Source organism: Argentina anserina, chromosome 3, assembly GCF_933775445.1.
Source record: "Argentina anserina chromosome 3, drPotAnse1.1, whole genome shotgun sequence".
Lineage (NCBI taxonomy): Eukaryota > Viridiplantae > Streptophyta > Magnoliopsida > Rosales > Rosaceae > Argentina > Argentina anserina.
This window is the reverse complement of record NC_065874.1, coordinates 13,437,377-13,457,441: the sequence shown is the minus strand read 5'-3', so window position 1 is coordinate 13,457,441 and position 20,065 is coordinate 13,437,377. Positions and strand designations below refer to the sequence as shown.

Genomic DNA, 20,065 nt, shown 5'->3' with positions numbered 1-20,065 from the left:
AAATAATTATTTATAATTTTTTTGTTAAAGTATAATTATTTTATATAATTGTGTTTGATACAAAAAGTATTTGTGAGATGCTGGTTTTATTAAAAAAATTGCTTTTTAACAGTTTTAACCTTTCTTGATATGTTTTATTTTGGCAATCAATTTTTACATGGGCAATATCGAGAGTTTAATTTTTTGGTGAAGCTGTTGACCCAAAGTCAGACTTCCTATCATTCTGTACTCTCAAATTATAGCATTGAATATGTAATTGATATACTGTTATGATTCTTTGTAATTATAGCTTTTATTGCTGTTTATTCCATACTGTAATAGGCTATGAATCATCCTATAAATCTTGTATATTGTAATCAGTTTCAATCAAGAAAATACAATTCTACAATTAGCCCTTTAAAATCTTAAATAGAAGACCTTAAGATGACCTGATGACCAGTAAAATCACACCAGCATTATCTTCCCGACTGCGAATCCAAATATTTCTGATATTTTCGACAACAGACATCATATTTCAATGTTGCTCTTCAAACTATACCTAACTTCACAAGTACCATGGCCTACAGAAGACCATAAAAGTCACCTTACCTGTGGCACACGCTGGTCAATAACCTTCTAGATCTTCCGTTTTCATATCTCATGTTAAACCTATCTGCAACAACTACTGAGACTAATAATCGTTAATTGTACTATTTTCCTTTCAGATAGTATGCATAATTTTACTTGCTTGTCCGGAAAACAATGGCCCCTGGTCTTTCTTTCACCTTCCTTCTGATACACTTGTCTTCTTCTTTCTTCAGAAGTTCAACTGCAGCAGCAGCTGGTAGCTTCTTGGTTTACAAAAATGGCAGCTTTGAGATTGGTTCTTTCAGTTCCCAAGATACTGTTTCTCATAAGAGTCTTCTAGCATCAACTCCTCAGGGAGATATATGTGACAGTGAAGGTAGATGTGGCCCCAATGGACTGTGTGCCATTAGTGACTCGCCAGTTTGCAGCTGCTTAAAGGGATACAAGCCCAAAGAAGAAGAGAACTGGAGCTTTGGGAAAAACTCGGATGGTTGTGTGCGTGTTACTCCATTGATGTGCCCAAAAAAGGATGATGGGTTTGTAAAATATGACGGGGTCAAAGTACCGGCGAGCACAAACTCTAGGGTGAACCGGAGTATGAGTCTCGACGAATGCAAGGAGAAATGCTTTAACAACTGTTCTTGTATGGCTTATGCAAGCTCTGATGTCAATGTCTGCATCATCTGGTTTGGTGATCTTCTGAACATTAGGAAACTTGCAAATGGAGGGGAGAATCTTTATGTTCGAATGCCTGCTTCGGAGTTAAGTATGTGATTTTTTTTTATCGTCCCCTCCACTATGTTCTTCAATGCTGATAATTCTGATTGTAGCAAGACTATAATTTCTTTTCTATTTATATAGACAACGAAGGCACGGATCATCGATCTAAGTTCAAGGTTATTATAGCGACAGTTGCATCTGGTGTTTGCCTTGTTTTAGTGCTCTTAGCCTTCTATTGCATTAGAAGAAAGGGGAGAAAACAGAAAGGTACTATTTCTATTCTAACAAATTATTTGCACATTTGGTCTAAGTTTTGAGGATGATATGGTGAAAGTAGAGTTGGTGCTCGATGATGGCGTTACACATAATTCCCGGGAACTTCTGTAATATCTGGAGCTAAATTAATTAATATAGGTCTAGAAGTTCCTTTTATAGCCTTTGGTAACTGAAGCAGTTGTATAAGCTCTGGAATAATTCAGAACAAGACTCCAAAGCTTAGTCAAAATGTATCCATAAGACCATAACATTAATTTATGAACTTAACCAAAGAAGATATCAATTAGCGAGGCACCTATTTAAGGTCGCCTCTCTCCCTTTCAAAAAAGAAGATATCAATTAAGATCAAATGAATCAAGCCTCATTCTTTTTAAAAGTAAAAAAAAAACCATCTTCTTTCTTTTGTATTATACTTGAGAAGCTGATGTTTTAGGTTGCTCTCCTTATATCAGTAGAAATGGGAATCATGGGTCAGAAGAATGATGAACAGAATGAGGACCTAGAGCTACCACTATATAGTTTGTCCACAATTATGAATGCCACTGATAGCTTTTCGTCAAACAAGAAGCTCGGGGAAGGTGGTTTTGGACCAGTATACAAGGTATATTTGAAGATGTATGCATGCACGATAATAACAGTGAATATCCTTGACTACTTCGTTTGTTTTTAGTTCCATAATCTGATAATCCTTATGCTAATGGGATTTCGCAGGGTATATTAAAAGATGGCCAAGAGATTGCAGTGAAGAGGCTCTCACAAACTTCCGGCCAAGGTGCTGCGGAGTTCAAAAATGAAGTGATACTCATAGCAAAACTTCAGCACAGAAATCTTGTAAAGCTCCTTGGTTGTTGCATTGAGGGGGAAGAGAAATTGCTGGTTTATGAATATATGTCCAACAGAAGCTTGGACTTCTACATTTTTGGTTTGGATACTTGAAATTTACTTATGCATTTGGGTTTAGATAATTAGATGTAGCACTAAATAATTTTATCTCATACACTTGCTAGATCAAACCCAAGATAGGCTGTTGGATTGGTCTCAGCGATTCCAAATTTTTGAAGGTGTCGCAAGGGGTCTTCTCTATTTGCATCAGGATTCCAGGCTGAGGATTATTCATAGAGATCTTAAAGCAAGCAATGTGTTACTTGATGATGAGATGAAACCAAAAATCTCAGACTTTGGCATGGCTAGGCTTTTTGGAGGAGATGAGACTGAAGGAGTAACAAACAGAATTGTTGGAACCTAGTAAGTACTACATTTATCAGATCTCTTTCTATAAAATGCTTGTCTCTTAATGAAGTATTATGTTTTGTTTTGTATGGTATTCTACAGCGGTTACATGGCACCGGAATATGCCATTGACGGGCAGTTCTCTGTGAAATCCGATGTTTTCAGCTTTGGGATTTTATTGCTCGAGACAGTAACTGGAAAGAGAAGTAGAGGGTTTCATAATCCGAAAGACAACCTTAATCTAGTTGGACACGTAAGTGTCAACCTCTGAATTCAGCATTAGTTAATTTTGTCGAAAGAAATTTCGTGGAGATAAATGTATATTTGTACTGATTAGGTGTGGAGGATGTGGAAAGAAGGAAGGTCCTTAGAGGCGATTGACGAATGCTTAAGGGAATCATGCAATCTCTCAGAAGCATTGCATTGCATACATATTGGTCTTTTATGTGCTCAAGAGCTTCCTGAAGATAGGCCAATGATGGCGTCGGTGATTCTGATGCTAGGTGGTGAGACTGCCTTGCCTCAACCTAAACGGCCAGGTCTATATGTCGGAAAATATTCATCATCTGAAGCAGATTCATCTTCAAGTAAGAATCAAACATTCTCGAGTACTAATGAATGTTCAATAACCATTGAAGCTCGATAATACTCAAGATTCTCAAGTAGCATCTAGCTTGTAAGTAGTGTTCATCTGCGCGGACTAAGAAAGAGTACCTTCAAAGATTAAAGATCTCAGAATGACCAACACTGTCTTTCCGCATCCACTGAAAATTATGATGGTACTGTATATTCATAAGTCATAACACAAGGAAATACTATGATGTTCACATCAATCACAGGGCCAAGTTTTGCCTGTTATTATCAGGAGTGACTTTATCAGAAGTCATATTATCATCCAGTGCTAAAGTGAGTTCGTATGGGATAGCATCAGGATTTTCTTGAAATGGATATAAGATAAATCAGATTGAGGCCAGAGACCATATACAGAACATGCATGACGAATCATCCAAACTGAGAATGACAATCTAAAATTGCGGATACCATTAGTATTACCATTTCAGCGAATGCTCTACAGCTTCTTTTAGTAATTCCAAACTGCAGAAACTCATGACCAATTCACTCTAATATATAAATATTTCATCATCATATAGTATTATGCCATCAATTTTAAACTTATATTCTTTTAAATCTCAAATTAGTCACATTTCTCCAGAGTCCAGAGTTCATAATGTGAAGACCGAACAAACATAATTTCAACATACACGTACAATGTTAAGAGTTACAAGTAAAAACTAACAGCAAGAGTGAGGCGTCTTGGGGATAACCTTCATCGGAATCGGAAGCCTGCCCCCCACTACCTCTGACGCATGGCCGGCGCCGCTGACGTACAGAAGCTCTCATTGGAAAAGATGAAATCTTTGCAATGATTATTAATGTGAAGACAAGACGGCAATGTTAAGGAAAGTTCGATTGTGTTTTGTTGGGTCTTCTGGTGGACCTGGCCTTCCGTCCAATATAAGTTACGAGACCTGGTCATCACCCTCCCTCCTTAAACAACGAAATTCAAAACCAAATTAATCAACAGCCCCCTTTTTCTGAAACTTCCCATCAATTCCCTTCACACCCCGAAACCAATTTCCGCAGAGACTCCGGCGAATCGAATAAAGACCAACTAGCTCGAACGTAAAACAACTGACCACAAAAGACATGGAGAACGGAGTCGACTGGAGAATGGCGGAGAAACTCTCAGGGCTGGCGAGGACTCCGAGCCCTGATACGATCTGCTCCACAGGACCCACCGATGACAGTGACTTGTTTCAGGTGATGAAGGCTGTCGAAGCTGCGGAGGCCACCATCAAGCAACAGGTCGAAGAGAACATCCGGTTGAGGTCTGAGCTCGAATACAAGACTCTGGAGCTCCAGAGACGTAAACAGATTCTGGAGTCACCTAAGGCTGTTGGATCGCATGCAAATTCCGAAACCAGCACGGAAGGGGAATATGATCATTTACCGCCGCAGGGTGAAGAATCCGGGGAAGGAATGAAGCAACTGAACCGATGTTCCGGCGAGGAGGATGTTGTTGTGATTAAGATTCATGAGAATGAGCAAGAAATCATGCAGCTGCGGCGGCAGCTGGCGAATTTCTCGATGCAAGAAGCGAGGATTAAGAGCGAGAAACATGGTCTGCAGAGCCGGATTACTAATATGCGCTTGGTGTTTGATCAGCAGCAGCAGGATCTTGCTGATTCCGCTTCCAAGGCTATGTTGTATAGACAAGATATAATTGAAGAGAACATACGCCTGGCTTATGCTTTGCAGGATGTGCAGCAGGAGAGGACGACGTTCGTTTCGGCATTGCTGCCGATTCTGACAGACTATTCGTTACAGCCGCAGGTTCATGATGCTCAGTCTATTTCTAGCAGTGTAAAGATTTTGTTTAGGCATTTGCAGGAGAAGCTTATTATGACAGAGTCGAAAATGAAGCAGTTTCAGTATCAAGTAAGACCTTTACAGTCGGATTTCAATCAGTCTAGGACTAATTATACTCAACAGGCACTTCCATCTCATTCCATTGGTTCAGCATTGGAAAGAAAAGATAGGCTAGAAATGGTTACGCAGTCACCCTCCCCCCATGAGAATGTAGCAGCTTCTCCGGCCCCTGATGCTCCTCATCGGACGCAGACAGCCGTTATGAATTGGGATCAATCAATTGGCCTTGGGAGCGGTTTAGGTGGTGTTGACATAGAGTGTATGGAACAGAATGAACCTGAAAACAGGAACCCTATAGCCAGAGCTGTTCCTTCTAAGCCTACTATTGCTAGACTTGACGCGAATCGATATAGAGACGATACAACACCTAGTAAACAGGTCAAGTTTCGTGAGCCTGAGATGCAAACAAACACATATTACGATGATCATGAAGAAGAATACAATGAGAGTGGAGGAATGTCTCCTTACTATCCCAGCTCATCTTATCCCCAGTATTTATCACCAGTTCATGAAGATCTGTTTGTAGAGGATGATAATTTGCCAGCTATTGAGGGTCTCCAAATTTCAGGTAAAGCATTACCAGGACATGAGCTCCAAGCATCTGGATACTCCATTAATGGAACTACCAGTTGTAACTTTGAGTGGGTACGCCACCTTCCAGATGGATCTGTAAACTACATTGAAGGAGCAAAGCAACCAAACTATCTTCTCACCGCTGATGATGTCGATACATCCCTTGCCATTGAAGTTCAGCCCCTGGATGACAGAAAGCGAAAAGGAGAGCTTGTGAAGGTGTTTGCAAACGATCACAAGAAGATCTCTTGTGACCCTGAAATGCAGAGCCAGATACAGAAGATTCTTCAAAAGGGTCATGGATCATTTCCAGTGTTTGAGTTCACCGGGTTTCTTGACATATGGGAACCTGCTACTTTGGCCATTAAAAGGGGAGCTTACAGCATTAAGCGCAGCTCCGAATCTAGTGTGGTGGTGGCTGAGAAGTTTTCACCCAACACATTCGTTTCAATTCCTTATGGAAGCCCTTCGGAATTCATGATAACCGACTCTGATATCTCTGGTGCTAATGCTGATCATCTCTTAAAAACAGATGATACTATTGGTTCTAGAGATACAATTGTGCTCATATTGAGATTATTTATCCTAAGGGCTGTTGAGAGAAGGACAAGGAAAGGGAAAAAAAGGGTCTTATTCTTTTGACATGTATGACGATTGTCTCTTATGTTATTAATTTCAGTAGAGTTTGAATCATGTTGAAATCTCAATTTTCTTTCTGCTAGTGTTGTGAGCTATTTACAGTATCTTTTAGCAGCAGAAACAGATTAGCACAGGCTACATATGTTCCCATTTTACCTACCATTAACAGATCTGGGGCTCTCAGAATCCACCACTAAGGTCTCAGAATTTCAACATGATCTGTTCCTGCCCAGAATAGAACCAAAATCTAGTATTAGTTCAAAAGTACTCCCAAAGCTTGGAGCAATCCCCAGAACTTAAAGCCTGGAATTGTTATTGCAACAGAATTACCAAGAAATGCATTGACAACATTACATTACTTCCATCAGATTTTAAAGGTGCATTTCAAAAATCATTTAACTTGTTATGTAATTCCAATATTTCCATCAACACTGTTTTCGACAATATATCAAGAAACTTACATGCTACAAAATTGCTGTCCAGTGAATCTTATCGACCCTCCAATACTGACATTGTAGACTCGTATGTTGAATATGAATAATTCTTACTTGAAGATGTTTCATTGTTAGTTGAGGATGTTGTTCCAATCTTACATGAAAAAGAATCTGCTTCGGATGAACTTTTTTTAGCAAAGAAACCTGGATTTTTTGGCTGAGGCAAGGCAGAACCACCCCCTAACATGAGAATCACACTTGAAATATTTGGCCTGTCCTCAGGAAGCTCTTGCACACACAAAAGACTAATCTGGAAGCAACACATGATTTCTGATAGATTGCAAGAATCCCTTAAGCAATCATCAATCAACTCTGCAGATCTTCCTTCTTTCCAGAGTTCCCAAGCCTAAAGACATTACACTTTTATAAGTCACAAGATCAAACACAAGCAAACAATTTCACTACTGGATACTTACACATCCAATGAGGCTAAGGCCATCAACAGCATCATAAAATCCTCTACTTCTCTTCCCGCTTAAACATTCCAACAATAGAACGCCAAAACTAAAAACGTCCGATTTTACAGAGAACTGACCATCAATTGCATATTCGGGTGCCATATAACCACTGTAGTATTCACAAAAAACTAAATATGTTAATTAAGAAGCTGATAGACGTCAAGCAGGAAAGAAAATGCATGCTTACTAGGTTCCAACAACTCTTCTTGTAACTCCTTCAGTCTCATCTCCTCCAAATGTTCTAGCCATACCGAAGTCCGAGATTTTTGGGTTCATCTCCTTATCGAGCAAAACATTACTTGCTTTAAGATCTCTATGAATAATCCTCAATCTGGAATCTTGATGCAGATAAAGAAGACCCCTAGCTATCCCGCAGATAATGTGAAAGCGTTGAGGCCAAGCTAATTGTCTTGCTCGATTTTCATCTGGCGAGTTAAAAGCTCATGTTACTCCAATATGAATTCTCATATGAGAAAAATTGAAGAGTTTCAGCACCTATTGAATAACTGTAACAAAATATAGCTGGTTTTGAAGGATGCTAACCAAAAAGGTAGAAGTCCAAGCTGCTGTTGGGCATATATTCATAAATCAACAACCGCTCTTCTCCCTCAATGCAACAACCTAGGAGTCTTACAAGATTTCGGTGCTGAAGTTTGGCTATTAGAAGTACTTCATTTTTGAACTCAGTTGTTCCTTGCCCTGAACTTAGTGATAGTCTCTTCACAGCAATTTCTTGACCATCCACTAGACTCCCCTGAAATTTACCAGTACATAAGACTAGCATATTGATCAAATAACTGTTTCACTAATGTTTAAAGTTGATACCTTGTATACAGGCCCAAAGCCACCTTCTCCAAGTTTCTTGTTGACTGAAAAGTTATCGGTGGCAGTGAGTACTGTGGACAAACTAAATATTGGTAGCTCTATGTCTTCGTTCTGTCTGTCATAGTTCTGATTTGTCGTTCCATTGTTTCCAATTTTCTCTACCAATATGAAAGAATAAAAATTTATTTATCAGCAATTATTCTGAATCAAACTAAAGTTAAAAGCCAATACATGTCAAGTAATTACATATATATATATATATATATATATACATTTATCACATAAAAGCAGTAAATCTCTTCAGCTTTTCTTATACCGGAGCCAAATTCTCTTTAATTGATGAAAAGTGGTGACTGTTAACTTTTGAATTCTATGTGATAACAGATCATGCTCAGAATACTGCTTTGCAGATACACCTAATTGAATAATAAATACTGATATAGCAACATGCATCAAGAGCATCATAAAAAGAAGCAATACCTTTGAACTTTGTTCTCTTCCTGTGAATGCAATAAGCAACCAACAGCATTCCAATAACAACCGCAACAACAGATGCAACGATCCCCGCTATCTTTGCCGTAGGTGAGTGGTTTGCCTCTACACAATTATTTTCAACAGGGCAAAACAAATCAGGGTCTCTAAAGTTACAGCTAGAATCAAAAGAAGAACGAAAAGATAAGCAGAAGTACAAAAAGAAAAAAAAATGCAGTCATCAATCAACATTTGATAGTGTAACACACGACTGTTAATAACAATTTTCTATATGATCCAATAAGCAAATATGGTATTAAGAGTATCTGTTTGCACATACTTGATTCTGACGCAGGCACTCGAACATATAAATCCTCTCCACCATCGGAAAGCTTCCTAATGTTGACCAAATCACCAAACCAGATAGTGCAATTATTGACAGTGGAGCTTGCATAAGCCACACAAGAACAGTTGTTCAAACAATTACCCCTGCATTCCTCCAGACTCACACTCTTATTAACCAGAGAATCTATAGCATCAGGCAACTTCACCCCAGCATATTTCACAAACCCATCATCTTTATTTTGGCAGTTCAAAGCTTCAATGCGGTCACAACCGCCTGTACTTTGCCCATTTTTAAACTCATCTGGTGCTTTAGGCTTAAACCCTTCCAAACAATTGCAAACCGGTGAAGTACTGATGTTGCAGATTGAATACGGGCCACAAAGGCCATTGTTGTCACAATAGTCAGTTGGAGCCAAAAGACTCCTCCTTTGAACACCCTTTAGGGTACTCAAGAAACCCAATTCATAGCCGGCATGGTTGGGAATGGAAGCAGCTGAAGTTGAGGTCTTTAACGGAAAGAGTGAAAAGCAAACTCCGATCACAATGAATGAAAGAATGCCCATTTGGGCTGCAACACCAGCTGATTACAACTTGGGTAGTTTAACAGTGTTTCACAAGTTGCAGATGAGGTGGGGAGGAGAGGACTACACGAGAGCTGTAAACTGTAAAGTGTAAACATCCATCTAGAAGGGGCATAGACTCCAAACTACACGTTTGTTGACTTTAAAGGCCCACTGTTAAATATGAACACACTTGTTGGCCATCCAGGAATCGATTAAAGGCCGGATGGGGCATGCTGGGAAAGACTAGTGGTATTCTGGGGAGGAAAATCTCCTACGCAAACAGAAGCAGTTGGAGAAAATGAATATCATTTACATCAAATACTCGAAGAAAAGCAACGAACGAGGAGAGAGGGAACAGAGGGAAAGCTTGTGGTTGTGGTACTCTTATTTCACTGCACGGATGAAGAAGACCCAATAGGGGTGATTGTTTGTTTGTGAGAGAGTCGGTGATGGGGTTGCATCGTTATTGTGGCAGAAAGACTTGGAAGACTCATAACAGGTCATTGGTGTATAGGATTAAGACTTGATAATAGAAGAAATGTCATGAGAACTTTAAGTACGATACTTTGTGGCCATTCGTATGATCAATGATCATTTGACTGAACAGGTTATGAAGCACAAGAAAAATCAGCTACTTAAGACTTGAGCAGCTCGAATTAATATTTACAAGGCTGAATATCACAGGTATGAAAAGATGGGTTAGATTTCAATATCAAGTTTACATGGTCAAGTGTCCAGAGTAAATTATTATTACACCTTGGAAATATAGGCACAACCAAATGATCTAATGTCAATGCCTAAGAAGACTTGTATGTATTTTATCTCTTCGAAATCTAGACATGCAAGAAAATGATAGCATACAAATGATACAATCATACCAACAAACATAAAATCCGAGGTGGGGTTACATAAACATACAAACATACATATACAAACATGCGACTTTGGCACATGAAAAATCTTCGTGCACGTTGTGAGAGTTCACAATGGTAACCCCATTGTTTCTAGTTCTCGTAATGCCTCGGTTACAGAAGTTGAATGTTCTGTCTTAAGAGATTGTTGTATTGCTGCTATTTCCTCTAATTGCCATCTCAAGGAAGTGGAGGGTGATTTTTTCCCCATCACTAGGGTTTTAGCTGTTTCAAATGTTCCCATTCAGTTCCTTGGAATCTCAAATCCCTTGGGAGAGATGTGAAAGCCCTCGCGGAATCATTCGTTGATATCTCCTTCAGGCATTTATTCAAAGAAGCTAACTTCTTGACAGATGATGTTACTTCTATGGGTCATTATCTTATTTCCCTTACTCGCTGGAGCAGTAGAATTCCTCCTCAAGTCAATATGGCTTTTTTATTTGATACTTTATTTATCTGTCGCCCTTTGTAAGTTTATTTTTGTTCTAAAAAGAAACATGGATGAGGAGTCCTGTGCTTTTCCAGACCAAGTGATGGCGGAATCACGATGACATGGGAGTGGAGAGACAGTGGTCTCGTGTCCAACAACATCGAAATATCAATCATAATCTCAATCTCCAATTGAGTTGTTTCTCAATTGAGAGTGCCATGTAGTGGGTACATATTGGCTAGAAATGTCGGAAAATTCTAGTATATATCAATGTATGATATACATCTCACATCCAACGGTCGATATTGTTTTGTGAGTGAGGTCAGAAAAATAATATCCATTGTCAACCGTTGGATGTGAAATGTATAACATACATTGATGTATAATAGATTAACCCAGAAACGTCGGCCTCCTCAACCAAAGGCGTCAGCAACTTTGATTGTTAGGTCGGATTAGGTGGAATTTAAATTTTAAATGGTACCTTAATATGACTCGTCTACCATTACTCTTTCTTTAGAGTATTTTTGGTGTACGTCGTGTATTTTCGCATACGGTTTGAACGGTTTAAATAAGAAGAAATCATATAAATACACGGTGGGTCATGAATATAAATTATTTTCAATAACTAAAATTACATTATTGTATTATACACGCATACAAGAATTTCTGCTATTTCTTTGTTTGAAGATTCAACGGCCTACTACTAGAGTTCTACTTAATAAGAGAAAAGAGTAAATAAATGAAAAGATTTTTACTATGGGACAAAGACTATTTTACTATTTAATATTCCCTTGACAACTTTTAATACTGTTTTTTGCTATTTTTACTGCTAATAAACCGCCCATGCATGAGTGGTCATGACTTTTAAGTTTACATATTGCGTTTGCAGCACAGTGCACCACTACCGGCCTAATGCTATGGCCTATGGCTAACTACGCAGTTTGTAGTAAACTTCTGCATAAAATCTATGATACAATAGAATGATCCTTAACGAGCCTCGAGTAGGGTAACGGTTAGTCCATTAGAAGACATTTCGCTGTTAAGAAAGGGAAAACCTCCTTCAGCCAAATCTTTCTCCGAGAAGAACCCTGGTTCTTTAGGCTGAGGCAAGACACTTTCACCACATAACATCTGAACTACTACTGCCATTGTAGGTCTGTCCTCAGGCTGTTGTTGCACACACAAGAGACTGACATGGATGCATCGCAACACCTCCGATAAGTTGCAGGACTCCCCGAACCCTTCATCTATCAGTTCTAATGGCCGCCCTGCGTTCCATAACCTCCATGCCTAAAACATTTTTGAGCATATATATATAGTTGTCAATCGTTGTCTATCTATGCATTGCAATACTAGGAAAGGAAGCTTGCGCTCAAACTTACATTTCCGATGAGATTAAGGTTGTGATTCAAGTGATAGAACCCTTTACTTTTCTTTCCACTGATAATCTCCAGCAGTAATACACCGAAGCTAAAGACATCGGATTTTACTGAGAACTGCCCTTCAATAGCATATTCAGGAGCCATGTAACCACTATGGAATGTCAAGGGAAAAAATTAAGCATGTAAGAATTCAAATAGATATGATAGCATGCCAACGTAAAAAGAAAGATGCACTTACTATGTTCCAACTACTCTGTTTGTGTTTCCTTCAGTTTGGTCACCACCGAAAGTTCTAGCAAGACCAAAATCTGAGATTTTGGGGTTCATCTCACGATCAAGCAACACATTGCTTGCTTTTAGATCTCTGTGTATAATCCTCAATCTTGAGTCTTGATGAAGATAGAGAAGCCCCCTAGCAATTCCACAGATGATGTGGAAGCGCTTAGACCAGTTTAACAATTTCTTTCGTACTTCATCTGAGATATTTTGATAATTGAATTGTCAGAAGAAAATGATGCAGTGCCTACTGCCTAGTGACATTAAGATTACCAATAAAGGGAAGAAATAAATCAGCTAGAATATTCAGAGTTTTAACTCTTAAGTGATCATACCGAAAATAAAGGAGTCCAAACTTTTGTTTAGCATGTATTCATAGATCAGCAGTTTCTCAATTCCCTGAATGCAACAACCAAGAAGCTTTACAAGATTCCGGTGCTGGAGTTTTGCAATCAATATTACTTCATTTTTGAACTCTTTCATTCCTTGTCCAGAACTTCTTGAAAGCCTCTTCACTGCAATTTCTTTTCCATCTATTAGCGTACCCTGAAGATTATTCAAAATTTGCATGAAGATTAGTTGCCAATTTCATAGTACAGGTATGGTTCTTCTGTAGCAGATTATATTACCTTGTACACATGTCCAAAACCACCTTCTCCAAGTTTATTATTGATTGAAAATCCGTTGGTAGCAGTCTCTATTGTTGAGAAGTCAAACAATGGTAGTTCCAGGTCTTCTTCCTTCTGCTCTTCAATGATGTTTTGAGTACCTTAATATGGTTACCAAGCACTAAAAGTCAATCAGCAAGCTTTTCTTTATATTAGTTGACCTCCATGGCTCCATCACATGAAGCAAAACGAATATTGACAGATCTAGATAGGTGACTTTACCTTTAAAGCTTTTCCTGTGTCTAAGTCTGAGAATGTAACAATAGCCAAATAAGAGAATCGCAAGAATTACGGCAACCGCAGATACAACTATTACTCCTATCTTCCACTTCTCATCTTTCCCCCCTTCATGTTAACAAACAGAGTTAAAAATTAAAACCTGCATAAGCTAATGTCTACAAGAGTAAACAGGACTAATAAAAACTTGCAAATAGAAAATGGACTTGTGCACCCAAGAAATTTAAAAATAAAGTATCACTAGGTATTGTTAAGTTCATACCTAGTTCGGCAGCTGAGATCTTGATATAAATATCCTGGTCACCACCCGGCATCTGCTTCAAGTCTACAAGATCATCGAACCAGATTGCACAACCACTACCTCCTCCTCTGACATCCAAGTTTGTGTACGCCGAACACGAACAATTAGACAAGCATTTGGCCCTGCAGTCCTTGAGATTCATAGTTTTGTCGATCCAAGTACGCGTTGTATCTGGCAACTTCAGCCCCGGATATGCCACAAATCCATCATTCTTGCACCTCAACGGCGTCTTTCGCTCACATCCTAACGAAAAATCATTTAAGCTCCAGTCATCCACTGATCTAGGCTTGAACCTGTCTAAACATTGACACATCGGGGATGCACTAAGCACACAGTTTCCATTTCCTCCACACTTGGCATAACTGTCACAAGGGTCCCTAGGAAATGATGCATAGAGTGTCCAATTTTGGTCTGCTTGGGACCAAATCCAAAACTGGCGGTAGTAATCTGCAGTCAAATTCAGCATCATCCTTCCCAATGCTGACTTATTCACCATTCTAAGTGTCGTGTATATCTCATTCTCATCCATGAAGAAGCTAAAGTTTATAGCTGGGAGCGCCTGTTTCGGTTTTCCACTGAATAAAACACCATTCCATGGACCGCTCCTCAAAAACTCTTTACCCGCTTTGAACATAGCTGGCTCAGGATACTTATGCAGCAGCATCACCCATGTGAAGTCTCCCGGAGATGGGTCATCTGGACTCTTCCACGCTGTTAGTTTCCGGTTAAGCCCGGTTCTCAAGTCCCATCCCAGCTTCATCCCCGGTAGTATAGTATCGGACGGATAGTCAAAGCTCTGCCACAGATAGTTTGCGGAGTTGGCTCCTTCTTTCTCGTCTCTGAGAATGAGATTGCCATCGTCTAATAACTGAACCACAGGACTAACATTCTGGGTCTGTTTCGTCGAATTTGATGACCAAAGAACTGTCTTGTTCTTGTTGAGAAGAACCAGAGTCCCGGTGGTGGTGTTGATCATCAAATGTCCTGAGGAATCGTTGATCGGGGAGCCACGATTCGCAACCCAAACGACGGTTCGGACTGGGATGTTCTTGTACCAAATTCCCAAGTAGCGGGATTTGGAATTGCCTGGGGTGAAAAAACCCAGTTCAAACACTCCACCTGGGGAAACCAAGGACTTGCCATCAGTGATGTTCTGAGATGAAGAAAGGGTATCAGCTGCAGTTGAAAGTTTGCAGAAACAGATGCAGAGAAGCAGGAAGCAGAGGATGCAGTTCATCTTCTCACATGGAATTCTAGCTTCCTGGGTGTGTGGAGCTTAGTAGCTCAATTTTAGTGATCGAAAGCTATAGGTGGGTGTCTTTATGATAAAACAAAGACTTATGAAGTATATGAACTACACGCAGTTGACTTGGGTGGATCTATTGACATCAGTTGGTCCTTGCTGAAAACCAGTATAGCTGATTAGGTGACTTTTCGGTGTTGAGAATATAAATCTCACATTGGGAATGAAACCTAGCCTGTGGGTTTATAAGAGTTTGAGCCACTCCATCCATTGCCAATTGGTTTTGGATGTGAACCCCAGATCACTTTATCATGGTATCAGAGCGGATTACTCACGTCCACGTGTGAAGCCCAAATGGCCACACGGACTCCACGTCACCCAAAATGTTGTCCACGTGTATGGTTTAAAAATTCGCCACACGTGCGGGGGCGTGTTGAGAATATAAATCCCACATTTTGCATTTGAAGATTTTGTGTTTGACCGTTGAAATCCGATGTTTCCTACAAAACTATGAATGCAACTCGTGAATCCTAGTTCAACTCGTGAATCTTTTTCCTCTTTTTATTTAATTATAGAGGATTTTTTTTCTATTTACTCTCACTCCTTTCATTAATACTTGAGAAATATTGTAGTAAAAAGATTTTGAGGGTTATAACTACAAAGTTTTGAGTTAAAAAAAAACTATGACTAAAACCTCTAACAATATGAGTAAATATTATTTAGTCTAGCGGCACAAATATCACATATATATACGTCAGAAATTATGACTTCGACTCTGGATGACCGAAAAACCGAAAGGGATGTTGGTATAATATGGGGTCCACCCCCCCCCCCCCCCCCCTCCAGCAGGATCAGAAAAAGTTGTATTAAAGTTTTGATCGGTTAATAACATGGTAATTGCCCCTGCCAGTACCGGAAGTGTTAATCAAAGTAGGAATGCTGTCACTGGAACGGACCACACAAATATAACCACCTCGTTCTAATATTTAAGTTCTTTCAAAATAAAACAAAAACTCTGACATTATGAATACGTGCCTATATATTACCAACTTCATCGGCACATCCTGACATCCAAAGCCATGTGCCAAGCGCCCATGCCAACATCGATCAAAGATTTGCAGTTTTCAAGGTATATGCGCTAGATGATTTTGATGGTTAAATAATTACTTCCATTAGTGGATTGTGATCAATGTGATGGGTGGTTATATTATCTTACTTTGGTTTTATTTTTCCCTTCAATAGTCAAAGAACATCTAGAAGACTAGAAACATAGTGACACTCATGAGTTGACAATATATGCGATCCAGCCTTTTTGCAAGTTCATCGATGAGTGCATGAGTAATTAAGTGCTTTTCGAAGTTAATTCGCAAGAAAGAAAATTTTACATAAAATGAGGATATTAAGTGGTAGAGGGTAAATTGCTCCACACACTTGCATGCAGCATACTACTAGGACAAGTTACGAGGCTATCAACTAAGATGACATTTTAAAGCCATTCGAGCTCAATCCCAAACCAAACATGACGTACGTCTCTCTACTCGGCTATTGTCTCTATTCAGTTGCAACAACGTGAGCTAACTGTGCCATTCGAACTCCAAGAAATATATGAGGTGCAAGGAAGAATTCTGTGAAGTCTTGAACGGCCGAGAGCTTTTGGCCCCGAAGTGAGTTCTTTATAATTAAATTTAGCTGTATTGTGAGAATAATCAATTGTGAGTACAAAAGCAGTGTTGAAAATATTTGGTGAATATTGACATAAAATGTGGTTTAGATAAAAACTAAAGAGGACATGAAATAAAATAGTATGAGGGTGATAAATAAGATAAGATGAGAGTAATAAGGCAAAAATAAAAAATAATCTCATCTTCTATAATCAAAAAGCACAAAAAAGCTATCTTATAGAGGGAGATTCAATTATAATTAGTTATAATTTTGTTTACCAAACACCTAATTTAATTTATTTAATAATTTAAACCCACCAACTTCCCAATACGAGAAAGGTTAGTAGTGCCCACACCAAGGTTTAAAATATCCCTAATATCCTCCGATATTTTAATTCTTCAAATTACTGATATATTTTAAGGGTGAATATCTTATTTCTTTAGTATCTGCGATGTTTATTCGATAATGTAAAATATCTATGATATTTACAATATTTCCAATATATCTTCGATATTGGAGAAGTATCTGTTAAATCTCCATTTAAAAAAGATTCATCTCGAGGATGTTTAGGAAATGAGTAATTGAATAAGTAATCGCCTCAAAGAATATCATAAAGAAGAGTAGTAGTCCCTCAGTCGACTAATTTTCAATTTTTTTCCAAGGATATTCGGATGAGGGGTAAAGGTCTTAATAGTCAACTTCTTTAAGAAGCTTCTGTACGATTTCAAGCAGGTTGCAACGACACTATACGAGGAGTACTTGAGGCGACTTAAAAGTATATGTGTCTTGAATCTCTTGAGCAACTCTAGGGTTCAGTCTCTTTGTTATGTGAGAGAATGATAGGCGCAAAAGCACCTATAAAGATACCTTATTATCAAATCAATTATATTAATGTAGTAAATGACAAATATGAGTCATTACGTAGAAGATTGATGAAACTAAGATTTTAAAACACAAAGAGACGCGTAAACCAGAAATCTAGCAGACTCGACCTAAGAGCTGAAACCTAATTAATTAGCTAATATAGACTCAACAATAATTTAGAATTTCAATAGACGCTAACTAGACACAGTGACGGACTACCACACAAATTTTGAAAGTATTCGGAATTGGTTTGATTGGTGAACAAAAATAAATAAAACAGAAGTACTGCTAAAAATAGAATATTAAAAAGTAAATATAGATGTAAATATGAGAAAAACAATAGTTAGGAACTTCTCTCCACACTAGATATGCTTCAATTACCCCAAAATAATGTCAATAATTACATATGAATGCACTCACAGTTAAGCCAATGTCGTAAGGTCATTAACCGTATTACATTCTCTTACTTGTCAAGTTAAGCGAAATGTCGGTATCAACTTAACTATATTCTCAATTAATTGATCTATGAAATGTCGGTATCTAGACCAAAATAATTAAAATCATGAAGCTCTAAGAACGTTTGAGTAACAACAAAGAATCTAAGGTCAATGTCGGTAGCCTTAGATTACTAAGGAATCACTTCACACAAGTACATGCAAAGAACTTATTATCTCTCACAGAATATGCAACGATATGTCGGTAATATACATATTCAAGATAATAAAACCCTAAAACATGCACTAAATTATAGACCCAATGAGACATGCAATATAATTATCAATGAACAATCAGTGAAGAAATTCTCATCTAAAATTATATAAATCAATTGGAGTTTGAAATCGAAGACATATCTAGAGCTTTGATTAGCCCCTAACTATCAAGGAATTTAGTTACACATAATCTTGAATAAAAGCATCAAAGAATAAATGAGAGATGAATTAAAGGAGAAGAGACCGAACTTTCTTTTTCTTGTGGAGCCTTGATGAGATTTTAGCACCTTGAGGAGATGTGAGTTGTAGCTTGAGGAGATTGAAGGTGACTTCGCTTCGGCTCTTCATGTCCGTCTTCTCCCATTTATATTCTCTTCTTCTCTCTATTTTTTCTTTCCCTCTCTCTCTTTCTCTTAGTTGGTTGTGAAAAAATGGTGTGTATGGAGATGGTGGTGATAGAGATTTTTATAGAGGAGAATGGTGGTGGAAAAAGTATAGAAAAATGAGAGATAATGGTGTAGTGAGTGAAGTGGTTGGTTATGGAATACGTGGATGATAAAGAAAGAAATGAGTGATCACGAAAGGAAGTTGGTGATCATTGAATGAAGTAGAAGGAAGTGGGTGATCATGAAAGGAAGTATGTGATGCTCAAATGAGGTAGAAGGAAGTGGGTGATCATGAAACCTTAAATCTTCTCATTCACATTATCAATATCCTTAAAGTTACAAATAAATTCTAGTTTCGAAATATTATCGATCGACACCGATAAATGTGATTGATATATATATTTAGAGACCATATACAAATTTCATCCGTTTTCAACCTTATTTGACCGTCGGCAATCACAATAATGTAGTTTATGTTCTTAAACCTCATTTCTCACACATCGTCGGCAATTAAAAGTAAAGGGTATTTGTCCTTCCGCTAGTTATTAGATGATTGCTGATGGCACATGCTATGATTAGTCTTTCACCTATCTGTTTGTACATGACTTGTATAAAAAGTTGTGCAACTAGTTTTTTTTAATCACATTTATTATATATTTTCGCCATTTTTTTATCAAACTCATTGAACATTACAGGCATCTGCATGCATATCTTTTTCTATTAATAAAATCAAAAGAGAAGTCTCATGATTAAATTTTTGAAATACTGAAAATATATACTTATTAATCTCTAAATTCTATCTAAAAATGATGTAAAGAGTATGATTGTAATCTACAGATTATAAAGGTGAAAAGAAAAAATAGAATGATGATTTCTACGGATAATTATAAAGATAGCTAAGTAAACTACTTAATATTAGTTTATTTTTTATTAATTTTTTTATTTTATTTTCTTACAAATTCTAATAAAAGAAAAAAAGACAATTGTAATAACCCGAATTTTCGGTTTCAAATTTTATGAATTCTTGGAAATTATTAAACTTGGAAATTGATTAAATCGCATTTTTTTCGCTTTAATCGACGATGTCAAACGAAACGAAACCGAAGTTTAAAAGTTAAAAACATTACTTTCCGCAACACGGGAGTCTACTTTTACTCCGTCGGTAATTTCCGAAAACTTCCTTCACAGAGGTTGAAGAGCTCGTTGATACAATTTCGTGGACATGTCACACACATTAATCAGACGTCGTATGTGAAAGTTATCTACGACGGAAGTTGGTTTTCGATTTTGGAAATTGTATAAAATAAGATATTTGGAAACCCTAGTTTCCAAAAATAGAAATTT

General features: G+C 38.0%; 4 protein-coding genes across 7 annotated transcripts; 2 read left to right on the top strand and 2 right to left on the bottom strand.

Moving 5' to 3' along the window:
• The first annotated feature begins 698 nt into the window (after window positions 1-698).
• On the top strand, window positions 699-3,679 carry LOC126785891 (cysteine-rich receptor-like protein kinase 44). Of its 3 annotated transcripts, none has more exons than XM_050511563.1 (7): window positions 699-1,333; window positions 1,429-1,554; window positions 2,019-2,164; window positions 2,275-2,485; window positions 2,571-2,808; window positions 2,896-3,046; window positions 3,131-3,679. In XM_050511563.1, the coding sequence occupies exons 1-7, from the start codon at window positions 742-744 to the stop codon at window positions 3,437-3,439; spliced, it is 1,773 nt and encodes a 590-aa protein (XP_050367520.1). In that variant the 5' UTR covers window positions 699-741; the 3' UTR covers window positions 3,440-3,679. The 3 variants fall into 3 exon arrangements, with proteins under 3 accessions (XP_050367520.1, XP_050367522.1, XP_050367519.1); XM_050511565.1 differs by having other exon boundaries at window positions 2,016-2,164; window positions 2,625-2,808; XM_050511562.1 differs by having other exon boundaries at window positions 2,016-2,164; window positions 3,131-3,678.
• Window positions 3,680-4,172: 493 nt separating this feature from the next.
• Window positions 4,173-6,507, top strand: LOC126788332 (uncharacterized). The gene has a single exon (XM_050514306.1). The coding sequence runs from the start codon at window positions 4,501-4,503 to the stop codon at window positions 6,496-6,498; it is 1,998 nt and encodes a 665-aa protein (XP_050370263.1). The 5' UTR covers window positions 4,173-4,500; the 3' UTR covers window positions 6,499-6,507.
• A 74-nt stretch (window positions 6,508-6,581) lies between these two features.
• Window positions 6,582-10,100, bottom strand: LOC126788333 (G-type lectin S-receptor-like serine/threonine-protein kinase SD1-1). 2 transcript variants are annotated; one of them, XM_050514308.1, is made up of 8 exons: window positions 9,084-10,100; window positions 8,753-8,869; window positions 8,273-8,430; window positions 7,991-8,201; window positions 7,635-7,872; window positions 7,406-7,556; window positions 6,957-7,335; window positions 6,582-6,714 (listed from the first exon to the last, which is right to left on the bottom strand). In XM_050514308.1, the coding sequence occupies exons 1-7, from the start codon at window positions 9,649-9,651 to the stop codon at window positions 6,985-6,987; spliced, it is 1,794 nt and encodes a 597-aa protein (XP_050370265.1). In that variant the 5' UTR covers window positions 9,652-10,100; the 3' UTR covers window positions 6,582-6,714; window positions 6,957-6,984. The 2 variants fall into 2 exon arrangements, with proteins under 2 accessions (XP_050370265.1, XP_050370264.1); XM_050514307.1 differs by having other exon boundaries at window positions 6,583-6,720; window positions 9,084-10,099.
• A 1,593-nt stretch (window positions 10,101-11,693) lies between these two features.
• LOC126788330 (G-type lectin S-receptor-like serine/threonine-protein kinase At4g27290) lies at window positions 11,694-15,170 on the bottom strand. The gene is made up of 7 exons (XM_050514305.1): window positions 13,818-15,170; window positions 13,541-13,663; window positions 13,280-13,419; window positions 12,986-13,196; window positions 12,613-12,850; window positions 12,375-12,525; window positions 11,694-12,282 (listed from the first exon to the last, which is right to left on the bottom strand). Exons 1-7 carry the CDS (start codon window positions 15,091-15,093, stop codon window positions 11,980-11,982), a joined length of 2,442 nt encoding a protein of 813 aa, XP_050370262.1. The 5' UTR covers window positions 15,094-15,170; the 3' UTR covers window positions 11,694-11,979.
• Between the last annotated feature and the right edge of the window lie 4,895 nt (window positions 15,171-20,065).